This window comes from Capra hircus, chromosome 5 (assembly GCF_001704415.2).
Source record: "Capra hircus breed San Clemente chromosome 5, ASM170441v1, whole genome shotgun sequence".
Classification (NCBI taxonomy): Eukaryota; Metazoa; Chordata; class Mammalia; order Artiodactyla; family Bovidae; genus Capra; species Capra hircus.
The window spans coordinates 113,776,202-113,793,442 of NC_030812.1; the positions used below are offsets into that span (position 1 = coordinate 113,776,202).

Consider the following 17,241-nt stretch of genomic DNA (forward strand, 5'->3'; position numbering starts at 1 on the left):
TACAGATTTTTCTTTTTGTTGTTGCAAAGGACTCTGAGTATTTTCATAAATATGTTCATTGTTTAACTTCTGATGTCCTGGAAGTTTAAGCAAACTGGGCTCCAGTTCTTGCTCTGGGTGTGTGTATGTGTGTGTTTTCCTTTCTTTTTAAAACCACTCTTAGACTGGGGGGCAGCTTCCTGGCTCTGTGGCACTGAGCCAGTTCCTCAACCTCTCTGAACTTCTCCCTGCGTGTTTAAACTTGAAATAAGTCAGTATCATTAAAAAGCCTGTGAAAATCTTCAGCTGGCACATGTGGCCAGTGGAAACTGTATCGGACCACACAGCTTTAGAATCTGGAGGCTGGGCTCGTCACAAGTCCTTGATCTGCAGGAGGTGTCCTCTGGGAGGGTGGGCGGGCGGGTCCTGCCCCCTCCCCGTCCCGAGTGCTGGTCCATGTCCCAGAGATCAGGCCCCGCCTCCTGCGCCTCGGTCCTCTCCTCCCCCTGGGCAAGTTGCTCTGCCTTCACTGGTCTCCGTTGGTTTACCTGTAAAAGGAGAAGTTGCCCCCTGTCCTGGCTTATTGGGAGTGGGGGAGCGCAGGCAAAGAACAAAGTCTTTGGATCTGGGTTCCTGGCCGCTTCCTGTGCGTGGGAGGTGCTGCTGGGCCATGTAGCAGGTCGAGGGGCTGGGATCTGGGGAGAGACTGTAGCCTACCAATTAGGACCCAGCTAGGATGGACCTGCATGCTGGGTGCACACAAAAGCCCTCCATCACCAGGGCAGGGAAAGCCTTGTCCCGCCGTGAATGCCTCTAGAAGAAGGCACCCAGGCAGCTTACCAAGTGAGCGAGCGGAACAGGGCAGCAAACCCCAAACCAAAGCCTAGGGCACCCTGCAGGCTGTGGGTTAACTGTGCCCACTGCTGGCACAGGTGGAGCACTCCCTGCATGCCTGGTGCTCCCTGCCCCCCTCCTCCCAGGGTCCCCACGACAACCCAGAGAGGTGGGACCCAGCGTGATCCCCACAGTCAGTGGTCTGGTCCTCCCCACTCGGCCGCACTTGGTGTCATCACATACAGTCTCAAGTGCCCACTTTGCACCCTGGCCCTTCACCTGACTGCAGGCTCGAGTTCCTCAACAAGAGATGGATTTATTTTTTTAACTCTAAAGCACTTGTCCTCCGTTTGAGTGGCTGCAGAGCCTTTGCTGACTCCATGCACGGCCCAGAACATCACGCGTGTTCCTCTGTAGTTTGCAGATGGCGTGTACCTGGTGCTGCTCATGGGGCTCCTGGAAGATTACTTCGTACCCCTGCACAACTTCTACCTGACCCCTGACAGCTTCGATCAGAAGGTATGTGTGTGCGCGGTCTCCATCCTGGGAGTGGTCTGGGACACGCGCATCCAAGTGAGCAGTGTAGAATCCCTGGGCCACTCTTTGTGAAGTCCAGCCTGCCCAGAAAATGGTGTGGTGATGACACATGACCCTCAGGCAAGGAAGGAGCCCCGTGGGCAGTGCCTAACGCGTCCAGGGGTCGCGAGCCACGTTCTCGTTGGGCTCTCCCTGGGATGGTGCTGGTCTTAATGACTGTGGCCGAATGTCAGTAAAGTTGCAAACCCTTCCCCTTCCCATGCCGCGTGGTCGGCCTGCTGCTTCATGAGCTTCCTAAACACCATCTTCAATGGCTGCACAAAGCCCGTGGAGCAGCTATGATGCCAGTCTCCCTGTCTGCCACTCTAGGGCGATTTGTTTGCTTCTTTTTGGCTCTTAAAACAGTAAGGTATCGTTGTGAATATGTTGTTGTCCAGTCGCTAAGTCGTGTCTGAATGTTTGACCCCCATGGACTGCAGCATGCCAGGCTTCTCTGTCCTTCACTATCTCCCAGAGCTTGCCCAAGCTCATGTTCATTGAGTCGGCGATGCCATCCAACCATCTCATCCTCTGTCGTCCCCTTCTCCTCTTGCCTTCAATCTTTCCCAGCATCAGGGTCTTTTCAGATGAGTCAGCTCTTTACATCTGGTGACCAAAGTATTGGAGCTTTAGTTTCAGCATCAGCATTAGTCCTTCCAATGAATATTCAGGATTGATTTCCTTTAGAATTGACTGGTTTGATCTCCTTGCTGTTCAAGGGACTCTGAAGAGTCTTCTCCAACACCTCAGTTCAAAAGCATCAATTCTTTGGCACTCAGCCTTCCTTGGAGAAGGAAACGGCAACCCACTCCAGTATTCTTGCCTGGAGATTCCCAGGGATGGAGGAGCCTGGTGGGCTGCCGACTATGGGGTCGCACAGAGTTGGACATGACTGAAGCGACTTAGCAGCAGCAGCCTTCCTTACGGTCCAACTCTCACATCCATACATGGAAAAACCATAGCTTTGACTATACGGACCTTTGTTGGCAAAATGATGTCTCTGCTTTCTAATATCCTGTCTTGGTTGGTCATAGCTTTCTTTCCAAGGAGCAAGTGTCTTTTAATTTCATGGCTGTGCAGTCACCATCCACAGCGATTTTGGAGCCCAAGAAAATAAAATCTGTTATTGTTTCCACTTTTTCCTCATCTATTTGCCATGAAGTGATGGGACTGGATGCCATGATCATGAATATGTAAATATAAATATATATGTTTCCATTCCTGTGGATTGTTTTCTAGGAAAATCCTCAGAGAGGATTGTTTGGGTCAAAGGGCATGGCCCTCACATTTGGGACACTCTTGTGACCGGGTGTTTGCCTCCTGCCAAGGGCTTCCGCAGGCCCAGCCATCCCAGCAGTGTTTAGTTCCTTGCCTTTAGAAACCTGGCTCATGGACTGACCGTATTGCTTGAACTCGAGAGCATCTGTCATTTTATTTTCCCGAAGTGCTAGACCCATGAGTCAGGGAGGCAGACGAGGCGAGCGGGCGCGGCAGCCAGAGACGTATCCGGAAGCCGGGCCAGTGTTTACCAATCAGCCTGCTTCTGGCATCTCGAGGACGGCTTGTTCGTGGCCAAATGTCGCTGCCGTCTGGCCCGCTGAGATGGATCACAGCAGATCAGCGAGGTTCTGGCACGTTCCCCTCGGTGCATAGAGTGGGTGGGGGCGCTGCTCGGGGCTGCGTGGGGCGGGTCAGGAGGCAGGAAGACAGATAGCTTGGTCACGGAGCTCATCTTGCGTTTCCTGCCCACGTGGCTGGCTGCAGAAGGATTTCTGTTTGTTTGTTTTTTGACCTGGACCATTTCTAAAGTCTTTATGGAATGTGTTACAATATTGCTTCTGTTTGATGTGTTGGGTTTTTGGCTGCAAGGCATGTGGGATCTTTGGAACCCGTGTCCCCTGCACTGGTAGGCAAAGTCTTAACCACTGAACCACCAGGGAGGTTCCCAGAAGTCTTAGCCACTGAACCACCAGGAAAGTTTCCAGAAGCACTGTTCTGGAGAGATCTTTTCTTTGTTCAAGTGAGCACGAAGGCTGGTGAGAAGGGTGAAGTCAGCCAGGCCGACTGTAGCTGGGCTTCTTTCCGGGACAGGCTCTGTGCAGTAGCAGGGGTGGCCCTTCCCTCTGAGATGGGACGCGTCTCTGTCCATCACCCTCTGACCTGGGAGGCCCCAGGCCTGTTCTGTCCACCTTCACCTCTGAGCGGGAGGCGGGTGGCTGCTGTAGGGGACAGCATCCCATGGGTGTGAGACTGTTGACGCTTGTAGGGTCCAGTGGTGGCCCAGGGGCCTCCAGAGCTCTCCTGGCTGGAAGCCGGCATTCTGGAGGGTCCTTCTCCAGCCGTGTTAGCCCCCAGCCCCACCCCTGGATTCTCTGCCTTCCTCCCCATGAGTGATGGCCTCATGGTGCCACTGGGAGGTTCCTCATTAGCCGTGGGGCTTACTAACCTCGCAGATGATGGCCTTTCCCTGCTACACAGACCTGAACCCACTTCCAGCCGGGGCCAGGCACCTCGTCTCCAATGTGGCCGGGCAGTGGTGACACATGCAGAGAGACCCTCTCGAAGCATCCTTGGGACCCTAGACTCTGCCAGGCACTGAGAATCCTTGTAGCAGAGACAGAAGACGGATCAGTGAGCAAACTCCGAGATGCCTCGTGGGTGCGGGCTTTTAAACGATCACATTGGAGTTTAGAAAGATGAGATGGGACGTCTCCGTCCCTGAGGTTCCTGCAAACAACTGAACAGCCCCATCGAGCATCCGAGAGGCAGGGGTACCGCCCACCCTTCTTGTTCGAGGCCCACCATTGAGCCTTGCTCTGTGCTGGTCACTTTGCTGGGTACTTTGGGTCTGTGGTCATCTTCTGGAAGATTCTGCAGTGTCCTTCTCTCTCTGGGGGGTGGCCTGTGTTCTGGAGACTTGAAGGTTATTCCTGGAAGCAAGTCCCAGAAAGGGCTTTGCAGTTTCAGGGTGCTTTCCCATTTGTTTCCTCATCCAAGTCCCTGTCCCCGGGAAGGAAAGGGGTCCTCGGGGTGCAGATGGATCACAGTCAGCAGCGGTGGAACCGGGAGACCCCATTCCTTTCTGAGACCCTCTACCCTTCTCTCTCCTCACCTGGTGTTTTGAAACTCCTTTGCATCACAGAGAGAAAGCACTTGGGGGATCCTGCCGTGGACTGGCTCCTGGCAGCAGTGTGGGGCTTTGGGGTTCAGAGTGTGGCCTGGGGTGGGGGGTCTCACTCTCAGGGATCACGGTCAAGGAGGTGGCCCCACGTCCTGTCGGGAGGTGTTTGCCGTTCTTTGTGCCAGGTCCGTGGAGCCAGGCTCCGAGGGTACCTCTCTGCAGGGGCAACAAGGTTGTGGGGTTAAGGCTTGGCTCTGCGAGAGAATGGAAGGGGAAGGGGGCAGCTTCCTGACTGCTGGTTTCCTCGGACGGAGAAGAAAGCAGAGGAAAAGCCTTGCTCAAAACCTACCACTGGTTGGGTCAAGCAGCTGTAGAGAGGTGGGCCTTGAAAGGATGCTCCCCCGACCCCTGCACCTCCCTGCCTCCCACACCCCCGTCCCCCTGCCAGCCAGTCTTTCCTTGGGGCAGGGAGGGGCTTCATGGACTTGACTGTGCTCCATACCCGTGATGGGGGCGCATCCGGCCAGCCCGGGGGCCACGGAAGACGTCTGTTCCCGCGCTGGGCTGACGGTCTAACCTACTGTTGCCCTGTTTCTCCCTCTTTGCTGTCCTGGCTCCGTCTCGACTCCAAGCCTGTCGTGTGTATGAATCAGGGAGCCGGATCTCAGTGGATGGCAGGAGAGGCAGGACGCTCCTGGAGGCAGGGCACAGGTTCCGATCCAGACTTGTGTGGGCTGAAGCCCGGCCCCGCCTCTCGGAGCCCAGGGACTCTCTCGGCACAGATGATAGATGTTCTCACCCGTCTTGCCCAGGACCTCCTTCGGGAAGTGGGAGATTAAGACCCTCCGGTCATCTCCCATGCGTGTCCCTCCTCCAAGGCCCAACTGGGTTCAGCCCTCTCTCCAGGCTGGCTCCAGGCCCTGCAGGTGGGACTCTGACAGCCTGCGTCCTGTCTCCCCTCGAGCCTCAGGTCATTTGCAGCTCACCCAGGACTGGGTGTGAGTGGCCTGCACCACTCTGGGGCGTGTCCCCCATGCCAGGGCCGGGCTCCTGTTTGATACTCAGTGGACGGTGGCCTTCTCTATGTTTCTGAGCGCTGCCCACCCAGTGCCTCCATGGCCTGGAAGCTTCTCTGCTGTGCCCCGAGCTCTCGCGGTCTTGACTAATGGAGGAGTATTTTGCCAAGTGTCTTTTTCCTGGTTAGTCATTAAACCACTTTGCAGGCAAACTTGTCGTGTTTCTGATTCATTGGCAGGGAAACCATGAAAATGTTACTGTTCAAAGGGTGTTTGATTACAGGAGAGCCCTGAAGTCCTTTCCAGCTCGGACATCTGTGATTTATTTCACTTTTTTGGTTTCCCTGCCCTCCTCCTTCCCCCGCCCCCCACCAGCCTTCACTCGATACAGACATCTGTCTGGCTGTGATTTGGTTGATCACCAGTATCTCCATGGTTCAGGTGGCCTTGAAACTCAGCAGAGGTGGCTCTGTGTCTAACCTCTGCAGCAGCCATTAACAGAAATGAGCAAACTGTGAGCATCCTTGGGGGCTGAGTGCAGATGTGGCCACCTTTCCGGGGCATCAAGCAGGTCGAGGGTCAGGACCAGGCCGTGCAGCATCCACCGGTGGCCTGACTTCAGCTCCAGCAGGGTCCACGGCACCTGCTTTGGGTCAGGGCTACCGATATACCCCTGGCGAGGGCACGCCGTCACGCTCAGCTGGCTCGAGGCCCTTCTGACAGATAGCAGGTGACTGCTGTGTGCTGGAGACAGGGCCCAGGGCCAGGCGCCTTCGGGAGGTCACTTGCCCTTTTTGAGCCTCGGTTCCTCAGCTGTGAAAGGAAGCTGCTGTCACTTGTCTTCATGAGTGCGTGTCGGAGCCTGGGGACTCCCAGCCCCCGGGGCAGCTTCGTGCCCATTCCTCCCTGCGTCTCCCGGCCCCCCTCAACCCGGGAAGGGGAGTGAGGCCCACCTGGTGTGTGTGTTGCGCTCCGCAGACTCCCTCCCCCTCCCCCTCCCCCTCCCCCTCCCCCTCCCCACCCTCTGTCTTGCCCTGGGCACCCCTGGTCTTTGTGGGCCAAGTTATTCCAAAGGTGCCCCTGTCCACACTTGCTTCCATCCCCTTAGAAGAAAATCGATGGAGATGGGGAGCAGTGGGCAGGCCTGGGACCAGTTGCAGCCCCGACGCTAACTCTGGCTTCCTTGGCAGGTCCACAACGTGTCATTTGCCTTTGAGCTGATGCTGGATGGAGGCCTTAAGAAGCCCAAGGCTCGCCCTGAAGGTAACACCCTGACCCGGGTCTTTGAGGGGCTGGGTGACCAGCCGTGTCTCTCCCATCAGGTCCCAAGTGTGTGGCTCAAAGTCGGGGCTCTGCTGACCCCAGCTCCCTGTTGCCCTAGAGTCCTGTGCTGGTGAAGCCACCAAGGCAGGTTCTTCAGTAACCACTTGACTTGGAGGATGCGGCCTCTGCCCCACGGGCTCAGGGTTCAATTGCCCACCAGGTTCCCTTGCTCAGACTGGAGATGCTGCTTCATATCTTGAGACAATATTCAAGGTTGGCTGCAGTTTAATGCCTGTCAGGTCGCTGTCCTGATGGCCCGGTGGCGCCTGTGAGCAGGGGTGCGGCTCGGTCAAGGCCTGTGAGATCTGAATGGCTGTGGAGGCCAGCAGATCACCGGCGAGAGGCCCCCTCCCTGCCGCACCTGACCCCTGGGTTACGTGACCTCTACCAGGAATCTCTTAACTTGAGCGAACAACTGAAGCCCTGGGGTGGGTGAGTGGGGTGGGGGGTGCTTCTCAAAGCATCTTCCAGTTCAGGGGCTGTGGACCGGGCCCTCCAAGACCCGATTATAACAAGTTTTCAGGTGGCGCCAGTGCTTCTGGATCCCCGCCTGGCAGTGACAGCTTGGATCCTGGGTGGAGTGTTCTCGTTACCCTCCACCCACACCCCCTGGGAGGCTCAGCAGTCACTGCCGAACACCGATCCGAGGACAGGAACTCTGTCCCGTGACCCATGACCGCAGCCCTCCCCAAGCCCTTGTTGGAGCTCAGAGAGCAAGGGAGGAGCAGAACCAGGTGCCTGGACCCCCAGGGGGACAGAGCCCCTTCCCACCAAACAAGGTGCTTGGACTTCCTGGGCCACACCTTGGTCCTGACCTCGAGGGAGTAGGACCACGGCTCCCACCCTCCCTGTCCCAGGAGGCCCGCAGGATGGCCTGCGGTCCCCAGTACGTGTCCTTGGCTGTCCTAGACCCCCTACCACGCAGACTTGTCTGGTCCCATCCTGGAAGGGATGAAGGAGAATCCTCGCCATTCCAGTGCTCATCTGCGGGGTGGCAGCCATGGGCTCGGGAAGTGGCCTGTGAGTGGCGGGGACAGTAAGAGTGCTCTGCGGGGGTCGTAGAGGGTGCCCCCGCGTCTCCCGGGTGTTGGCACCAGGACTTGGGGCACCTTCCCTCACCCACAGTGGTTTCTCTGTTTTCCTTCTGCAGATGTGGTGAACCTGGACCTCAAATCCACCCTGCGGGTTCTTTACAACCTGTTCACCAAGTACAAGCACCTGGAGTGACGGCGAGGAGCCGCAGTGACCTCAGCGGGGACTGCGCTTCGGGAGGTGCCCCGGCCTCCCCTCCCAGCCCGTGGTTGCTCCCCACCCCACCCCGCTTTTTTTTTCTGGTAGATTTTCTTCACCTCCTTTCCTTGTAAATTCCACAGTGGGCAGCATCCCTAGAAATGCAGGTTCCAAACACCAGTGCTTTTCAAGTTTGCAGCCTCGCCTCACCTGGAGTGCCACAGGGGGCCAAGTCAACTGTTGATCAAAAGATGGAAAAGAAAAAAATCCAGAACCCCGACCCTCAGCCCCTGGGAGGTGGGGGCAGGGTGCCTGGCGTTCCAGCTGACAGCCGTCAGTGATCACAAGTCATCAGAAACACACTGCAGCGTTGTAGCAGGGGCGATGGCTCGACTCTCCTGGTGGCATCTCCTGGGCAGGACTCTCCTGGGCAGCCAGGCCTTTTTACAAAAAAGCATTTTGCAGTTTGAAAAAAAAATTCCCTCGGAGCTCCTGGAAGCCTCGGCTGTGACGGCGTGTCCAGTCACATCCTTACTCCTTGTCTGCCCCGTGCGGCTTGCATTTCGCTTTTGCGCAGACATCTGGGACCCAGCAGACCCAGCGGCCACGGTCTGTAGGAGGAAGAGTTTCTGAGGCGTTTCTTCACCTCTTGCTGCGGCTGAGTGGGCTGTGTCGGAGCTGGCTCTAAAAGGCAGCTGGAGACAGCTCCGCTGGGAAGTCTCCAATCCCAGAGGCCCTGTTTGAGGATGGATGCCTTTCCAAAAAGCTTTATAAAGCAGGTGTTTCCGTTTGCAGGGGCTGCCGTAACAGAGTGCCGCGGGTTGGGGGCTGGGTTAGGGCACGGACGCTCAGTGTCTCAGCTCTAGAGGCTGGAAGTCGAGATGGTGGTGTCAGCGGAGCTGGTGCCTTTGGAGCCTTCTGGGCTTGTGGACGGGCACCGTCTTCCCTCGCTTCCTACACTTCCCCCCGTCTGTGAGTCTGCGTCTCATCTCTCATAAGGACACCAGGCAGAACGGATTGGGGTGGACCCTAATGACCTCATAGTACCTTAATTACCTCTGCGAAGACCCCTGTCCCCAAATACCATCACCTGCTGAGGTCCTGGGGGTTAGGACTTCAATATGTGGGTCAGGTGGGCCACAGCTCAGCCCACAAGAGGGGAGGTGAAGTGTTCACCTCTGTCCTCCGCGAGTCCCAGCTTTCTGCAGCCTGTGGCATCCTTGGGGCACCCTGTCAAAGGAAATGCGGTTCCTCATTTGTGTGCTCTTCACCCCTCGCCCGCCTCATCTCGGGAGAGAAAGGGGCACCCCTAGGCTGGGTCTCAGGTGGGTCTTCCGCTAGGTCACCCCCACCCCCACCTCCCTGCAGAGCCGGGGTTTTCATGACACCTGGACCCCCGAGTTTGCTCAGTACCCCGGCAACATGGGGCTTTCTCTTCTGTGATATTCGCCTTCCCCGCTGTAGGTTGGAGCTGTTGAGCACGTCGTTAATATTACATTGCGTACCAGTGCTCAGGACTTAAAGAACAGCTGCCTGTTCTACCTGGGCTCGGGCGGCTGCCAGCCTGGGGCTGGGTTCAGAATAGCCAATTTGATGGAGGAGGTTACCCAGCAGGGGAAAGAAATAATTAAAACGGCATTACAGCGTCTCCTGCGGGAGGCAGTGACATTAAAGATCCACGCTGACAAGATAGCCGAGGCTGGAATATTCTGTGCTGCCTCATTACACATGTGGAGCCATGGTGCCAGGGAGGCGGAGGCCCTCCACCTGCCGTGGGCACTCGTGGGCCTGGCAAGGCGATGCCAGTTCCTGGGGGCCTGCGGGGGTGGGGGTGGGGGTGAAGGAGGGGAGGCCTGGGTTTGGAAAGAAGCCTGGGGTCTTCAGCCCAGGTGGGCAGCTCCCCCGGCCTGTTCCACGTCCTGAAGGTCGGGGTGAGGGGCATTGGTTCTTCTGGGGAGGGAGGTGGTGGTGGGGTTCAGCTCCCAGGGCAGTGAGCCCACTTCAAGCCCTCTTGTGTTTCAAGCAGGAGAGTAGCAGGAATGATAAATGTGTGGGAAAGCTATAGACAGGCACTTTTATCTCATAATGCTGACTCTTTAAAGCCCTGCTCCAGCAAAGCGTGGCCTCTGGTCTCCAAATTACTTTTTCTCAAACTGGCGTGAAGGCGTGGGTGTGCCTTCCGCCCACCTGTGCGTGACCCCTCGGGCGTCCGCATCACTTTCCTCCCTTTGCTGTCTGGACTGAACCAGAATTGAGAGCGCATTGGGGTGAGGGCTGGGACGCAGTTTTGAGGCCGAAGCAAGGGTGACTTATGCAGTGGCTAGATTCCTTCTCTTGGGACCCGCCTGTTGTCCCTGGTGGCTTGGGGACAACAGCTGTCAGGAAGCGAGTGTCAGGGCCCGGGGCCTCCCCGCTGCAGAGGCCCACACGCTGCAGCGTCTTCTGGGGACACAGGGGGCAGCAGAAACAACTTTCCTCTGACAGTTGCTGGGAGTTCCTTGGAATGCAAAAGCTTCCCTCTCAGTCCTTAACTGAGGAAAGTTCTAGAACCCGTCCTCCTCCACTGATTCCCATTTGTAGTGAATGACCTCCCCACCTTCGCCCCGAAGAGGGACCTTCATCCACAGGAACTAAGTGAAAACAAGGTCATCGGTAGCCATGCAGTGATGGGCAGAGGTCGTGACATGCCTCCTCTTATTGTTCTCCGGGTGGCCTGTCTTTTGAACGCCCTCCCCTCCCCTGGTTTTGGGGCGCCTGCTTGCAGCTCTGGTTCCCCCTTGAGCACGGCATCACGAAGCGCTGAGCCCGGAGCCCCACGTGCCCTGAGGTCCTAACTGGACGTGACACAGGAGCTGTGTTGTTTTAAAGCAGCCACATTCTCTCCCCAATTTGTGTGCCAGTATCTTTGTGTCCTTGATTTGTTTTAAGCAGTGTTTACTTTGGATTTCTGGATATTAAATAAAAGCCACTGAAACCCTGGCTGTGTTGTCAACCTGCCCCGCAGGTGGGAGGCGGGAGCCGGCTTTCTGGACGGCGAGCAGTGGTTTATCCCAATAAAGGTCGCTGCCTCTGTCTGCGTGTCGGGCTTTCTTTTCTGCCTTTAGCCGTCATGCGTGGGCCACCCCGTGCTTGGTGCTGGCCCCGTGACGCCAACGCAGCCCTGCTTCCTGGGGGGCTGCTGATGGATGATGGAGGAGACAGCTTGCATCCTGAGGGGGAAGGGTCCCCGGGGAGGGGGTGCTGTACCAAGGGTTTCCTGGCCGGGAGCAGAGGCTGGCGGCTCACAGCGGCTGAGTCACACTAATGAATGGAGTGGGCAAGTCTACCCAGGCGCCTGGTTCCAAACCCGAGCGAGAGATGCCAGCGGCCAGTGGCACGAGCTGCTACAGGGCCCTGGTCCCCTCCCTACCCTTTGGGACCAGGGACCCTGAGGTGACCCCCGATGGGGCCAGATCTTTGCACTTCCACGCTGGCCTTGCTATCTGCACTTCAGGTATCTCAGACTTTTCTCCATGTCAGAATTAAAACAGTGACTAAAGGGGCCTCTAGCCTGGGGGTGAGGCAGCAACACTATTTAAACTCGCTGAAAATGACAGACTGTTGCTGGGAAGATCCTGGGCTTTGGAGAAAGCCCTGAGCTCATGTTTGGCTTTGTTCCCACGTGACTGCTGGCGAGGTCACAGACCCACGATTTTCCAGAGGGCACGTGTGCCCAGTCGCTCAGACGTGGCCGACTCTTCGTGACCACGTGGACTAGCACCCCGCCAGGCTCCTCTGACCATGGGATTTTCCCGGAAAGAATACTGGAGTGGGCTGCCATTTCCTTCTCCAGGGGAACCTTCCCAACCCAGGGATCGAACCCACGTCTTCTGCGTTGGCAGGCGGGTTCTCTACCACGGAAGCAAGCCCCTGACTGTCACCATATTTACTGCTCCGTTCCCTAAAATACTGATGAGGGTGGTTCTCTGCCACCCCAGCGCTCATACTTGGCAACAAGAGGACACAGCTTGGGTTGTGGAACGGGAGGAGGTGGGGAGGTGCAGGTGGTGGGTGTGGCCCCAGGGGGCTGGTCAGTATTCCAGGACACGCAGGAAGGCTCCCCCAGCTCCAAAGGCCCACTGCTGCTGAGCGCGACAAACCTGCTGTGACTCGCCAGCCCCTCGAGTCTGTCTTTCTGGTGGTTTTCTTGGATGGGATTACCTCTTAATACTGATGAGGCTAAAGCTTCGTCTTGCAACAGTTCTTCAGGCCAGCAACGGTGCCCTATCTCCCAGGAGGGGTCTTCTGGTTGGTCTTGTTCCGGGAACGTTCCTTGAAGGCTTGTCCGAGTGGCCAGGGACAACAGCCATGGAGAGAGAGAGAGCGAGTGGCTCATTCCCGGGGAGGAGCAAGCCCAACAACGGAGAGGTCCGGGGTGTGGCTGGGCGAGGTGAAACGCTGTCTGGGGAGAGGCAGCGAGCACTCCTGGAAAAGGATGGAGTTCCTCGGGTCCACCTGGAATGGGGGTGGGCTCGCTCTGGTTGGCGTCTTGAGTTCTGTCCCCCCTCTTTCCAGCTGGCCCCGTGGCGTCAGTGGAAAGCCTCCAAGTTCAGCCATCCCTCCCCACGGGGCTGTTGCTGGGTGCTGGGGGAGAGGACCGCTGTTCCCATCAGGGTCTCTGCTTTGTGGTCAGTCTTTGGGGAACCATGACATTGCATGGCCACCTGACCTCAGCAGAATGTGTAGACCCTGAGAACTCAGAGCAGGAAGGGACCTTGTGAGGTCATCTCGTTTAAGCCTTTCCCAGGCTGACAGCTCGGGTCATGCGGGCTGCAGGGGCAGGGATGGTTCCTTCTGCAAGGACAGCATCTTGTGCTTGGGAAGCTCAGATTCTGTGTGGTTTCGTTTCAAGTGGAAATCTGCTCCTGCGGGTATGATTTGATTCAATAAATCCTTGTTTCGCTCACTAGCGACCAGGGTTAGCCCTTACCCTGCGTGGGGTGTGGGGCCCTCCACGGGCTCAGCACAACAGGGACTTGAACTGTATTCGTGTGAGTGTGCGTGCATGCTGTCGCTTCAGTCATGTCCAACTCTGTGACCCTTTAGACTGTAGCCCCCCAGGCCCCTCTGTCCACGCGATTCTCCAGGCAAGAACACTGGAGTGGGTTGCCGCACCCCTCCAGGGGATCTTCCGAACCCAGGGATCGAGCCCACGTCTCCTGCACTGGCGGTGGGCTCTTTACCACTGGCGCCACCTGGGAAGCCTGATCCTTATTTAGTAGCAGCGGTGTTAGTCGCTCAGTTGTGTCCGACTCTCCATGACCCATGGACTGTGGCCCGCCAGGCTCCTCTGTCCATGGGATTCTCCAGGCAAGAATACTGGAGTGGGTTGCCATGCCCGTCTCCAGAGGATCTTTTCCGACCCAGGGATCGAACCTGGGTCTTCTTCATTGCAGGAAGATTCTTTACCATCTGAGCTACAAGGAAGATCCAATAAAGAACCTTATTTAGTCAGTACTTATCGAGGGCCTACTATGTGCCAAGCTGAGTCCTGAGGATAATAAGGCCGTGATGTACTAGAAAGATGCAGGAGGGATGGGAGACTTTGGAGGCAGAGGGATTTGGCCCATGTCCTCCATCCCTGTGGACCTGGGAGGGCCCCGTGGCTCAGCCCAGCAATGGGCCGGGGACAACCAGATAGGGTCTCATAAAGTGAAACTTTGAAGTCACACTGTACGTTTAAGCCCACAGCTCCCTTGCTGACGTAGGCATGCCTTCCCTAACACGTGTGCAGGATGCTGATTTTCTGCATATGTAGAATACGGTTCAGGATCTCCCACATCACGTTTCCTCCCACAGCTGCACACCCTTCCACACTTCAGCTTCCGAGGCAGGGCTGGTGTCTACCCTGCTCCCTGCTGCACCCTGGGACTCAGCTTGGCACACAGTGGGCCCTCAGTCAGTACTAACTTCAAGGTTGTTTAAATGCACTGGCATTGTGCGAGACGGCCAGAAGAAGCACGCAAAGAATGATGGGACATTTCACGGGGCCCAGGAGCTGCCTGACAGCCTGTCCACACTGTGGACAGGTGAGCATCAGAACGTATCAGTTCAGTTCAGTCACTCAGTCGTGTCCAACTCGTTGCAGCCCCATGAACCATAACACATCAGGCCTCCCTGTCCATCACTGACTCCCGGAGTTTACCCAAACTCATGTCCATTGAGTCGGTGATGCCATCCAACCATCTCATCCTCTGTCGTCCCCTTCTCCTCCTGCCCTCAATCTCTCCCAGCATCAGGGTCTTTTCAAATGAGTCAGTTCTTCACACCAGGTGGCCAAAGTATTGGAGTTTCAGCTTCAGCATCAGTCCTTCCAATGAGCACCCAGGACTGATCTCCTTTAGGATGGACTGGTTTGATCTCCTTGCAGTCCAAGGGACTCTCAAGAGTCTTCTCCAACACCACAGTTCAAAAGCATCAATTCTTTGGCGCTCAGCTTTCTTTATAGTCCAACTCTCACATCCATACATGACCACTGGGAAAACCATAGCCTTGACTAGACAGACCTTCGTTGGCAAAGTCATGTCTCTGCTTTTTAATATACTGTCTAGGTTGGTCACAGCTTTTCTTTCAAGGAGTAAGCGTCTTTTAATTTCATGGCTGCAGTCATCATCTGCAGTGATTTTGGAGCCCCCCAAAATTAAGTCAGCCACTGTTTCCACTGTTTCCCTGTCTTGCCATGTGGCCTTGCCATCTGCATGTGGGATCTCAAGTTCTCTGACCAGGGATGCAGCCCATGCTGTCTGCAAGGGGAGAGCAGAGTCAACCACTGGGCCACCAGCAAAGTCCCTCCTTTAACATTTTATGCTCACATACTTTCAGAGAGTCCCTTGGACTGCAAGGAGATCCAACCAGTCCATCCTAAAGGAAATCAGTCCTGAATATTCATTGGAAGGACTCATGCTGAAGCTGAAACTTCAATCCTTTGACCACCTGATGCGAAGAACTGATTCATTTGAAAAGACCCTGATGCTGGGAAAGATTGAAGGCAGGAGGAGAAGGGGACGACAGAGGATGAGATGGTTGCATGGCATCACCGACTCGATGGACATGGGTTTGAGTGAACTCCGGGAGTTGGTGACGGACAGGGAGGCCTGGCGTGCTGCAGTCCATGGGGGCGCAAAGGGTCGGACACAACTGAGTGACTGAACTGAACTGAACTGAATTTCAGACCTAGAATAAAGTTGCTGCAGTGGTATAAGGCATTCCTGTATTTATCGTGACCCCCGTAAACATGACCGTTTTACCATATTTGCTTTACCCTTTCTGCCTCCTCAGTATAGATATAAATGCAGATATTTAGGTGTTGGTGGGTCATGTAGACATCTAGCATCTGTCTGTCTGTCTAGATAATAATCTCTTTCCTGCATCCTTGAGAATAAGTCGCATATGCTATGCCCTTCTATTTCTAAGTATCTTGATGTATGTGTCCTAAAAACCAAAATATTCTCTTCTGCAATCTCAGTACAAGTGTCATTCCCGGAAACAACATTGATACAATAGCATTATCTAACCCACCGGCCTTCATTCTATTTCTCCAGTTGTCCCAGTGATGTCCTTTTACCCAAAGAAATGCACTGACCCCTTGTCACACCTCTGCAGCCTCCTTTAATCTGGAGCAGTTCTTCGGCCTCTCTTTACTCTTCGTGACATTGATGGAGAAGAATACAGGTCAGCCACTGGCGGGAATGCCTCTCAGCATGCCTTCGTGTGCTGTTTCCCTCCCGAGGAGATTCGGGTTCTGCATTTTTGGCAGAAGCCAGGTGTTCTTCTCGGTACATCTTATCAGGAGACAGAATGTGTGGGTCTCTCCCATTTCTTAGGATATTTATTTATTTTAATTATTTAGTTAAACCGATGTTGATCATGTTTGTCCACTGAAAATGTACCTCTTCTTTCTAATTAAGTATCTCATGGGAGAAGGATTTCTATGTTTAGAATTACCTTTCCAGCAAAGATAACTGGAAAACTGGGCAAAAATGTAGGAAACAACTATTTTAGACATTAGAATAGAGGCAAGGCAGGTCTGTGAACCTTAAGAAAAGGGACACAAATGAGGTAAACCCTACCATCGCCTAGGCTTCCTGCCTGGACGTGAGTGCGGGACTGGGGTGCAGCTTAAATAGAGCTCAGTGGTCTCACTGAGTTGAGGAGACAGAGCTCAGAGTTTGAGGAGGTCGAGGTTAAAAGCAATTTAAAAGTATCAGAGTAATTCACAGTTAACTGCCTGCCAGAAAACTTCTTTCAAAGCATGTGGCAGGGAAGACTCTCGAGAGTCCCTTGGACAGCAAGATCAAACCAGTCAATCCTACAGGAAATCAGCGCTGAATATTCATTGGAAGGACTGATGCTGAAGCTTCAATACTTTGGCCATCTGATGCAAAGAACCGACTCATTGAAAAAGACCCTGATGCTGGGAAAGAAGAGGGCAGGAGGAGAAGGGGGCGACAGAGGATGCGATGGTTGGATGGCCTCACTGACTCAACAGACATGAGTTTGAGCAAGCTCTGGGAGATAGTGAAGGACAGGAAAGTCCAGGGTGCTGCAGTCCATGGGGTCACAAAGAATAGGACATGACTTAGTGACTGAACAACCGCAAAAGAAAAATGCCAACACTCTTTAAAGGACTGCAACAAAATTTGCCCAATAACGTAAAATCCTTAACATCTAGCATTCAGTTTAAAAACTACTAGAAATACAGGGCAGAAAAATGTGACCCGCAACCAGGAGAAGAATCAGTCAGTAGAAGCAGACCAGGAAATGACAGAGATGGTGAAATTAGCATTCCACAAGACAACCGACCTGGGTGCTTTAAAAATGTTCATGTTACAGAAGGCTATTCCAGATTAAAAGCCTAACAAGACATGGCAGCCGAGTGCCACCAAGAGAAACCTATGATTCCAAGTGGATCGTGGAGTAAAAATAATACAAACAAAACCCCTGTAAACAACATACTAATACTTGGGGAAATTTGAGTGTGAATGAAAATATTACTATTTCAGTGTTAATTTTCTAGAGTGTCCTATGGAAGAATATGTTTGTTTCTAGGAGATAAATTCTGAAATATTTGGAGATGACATGTCACAATCCCTCCTTGGAATTTATTTGTAAGTGGTTTAGAAA

The 17,241-nt window shown here is 54.7% G+C and overlaps 1 protein-coding gene across 1 annotated transcript in view; it reads left to right on the forward strand.

The window, feature by feature from the left end:
* Positions 1-11,151, forward strand: part of PARVB (parvin beta) — a 115,175-nt gene extending 104,024 nt beyond the window's left edge. The window contains exons 11-13 of the mRNA XM_018048881.1: positions 1,231-1,332; positions 6,717-6,789; positions 8,000-11,151. Of these exons, the coding sequence (XP_017904370.1) occupies positions 1,231-1,332; positions 6,717-6,789; positions 8,000-8,076 (252 nt within the window). The 3' untranslated portion in view covers positions 8,077-11,151. The remainder of the gene's footprint in view (positions 1-1,230; positions 1,333-6,716; positions 6,790-7,999) is intronic.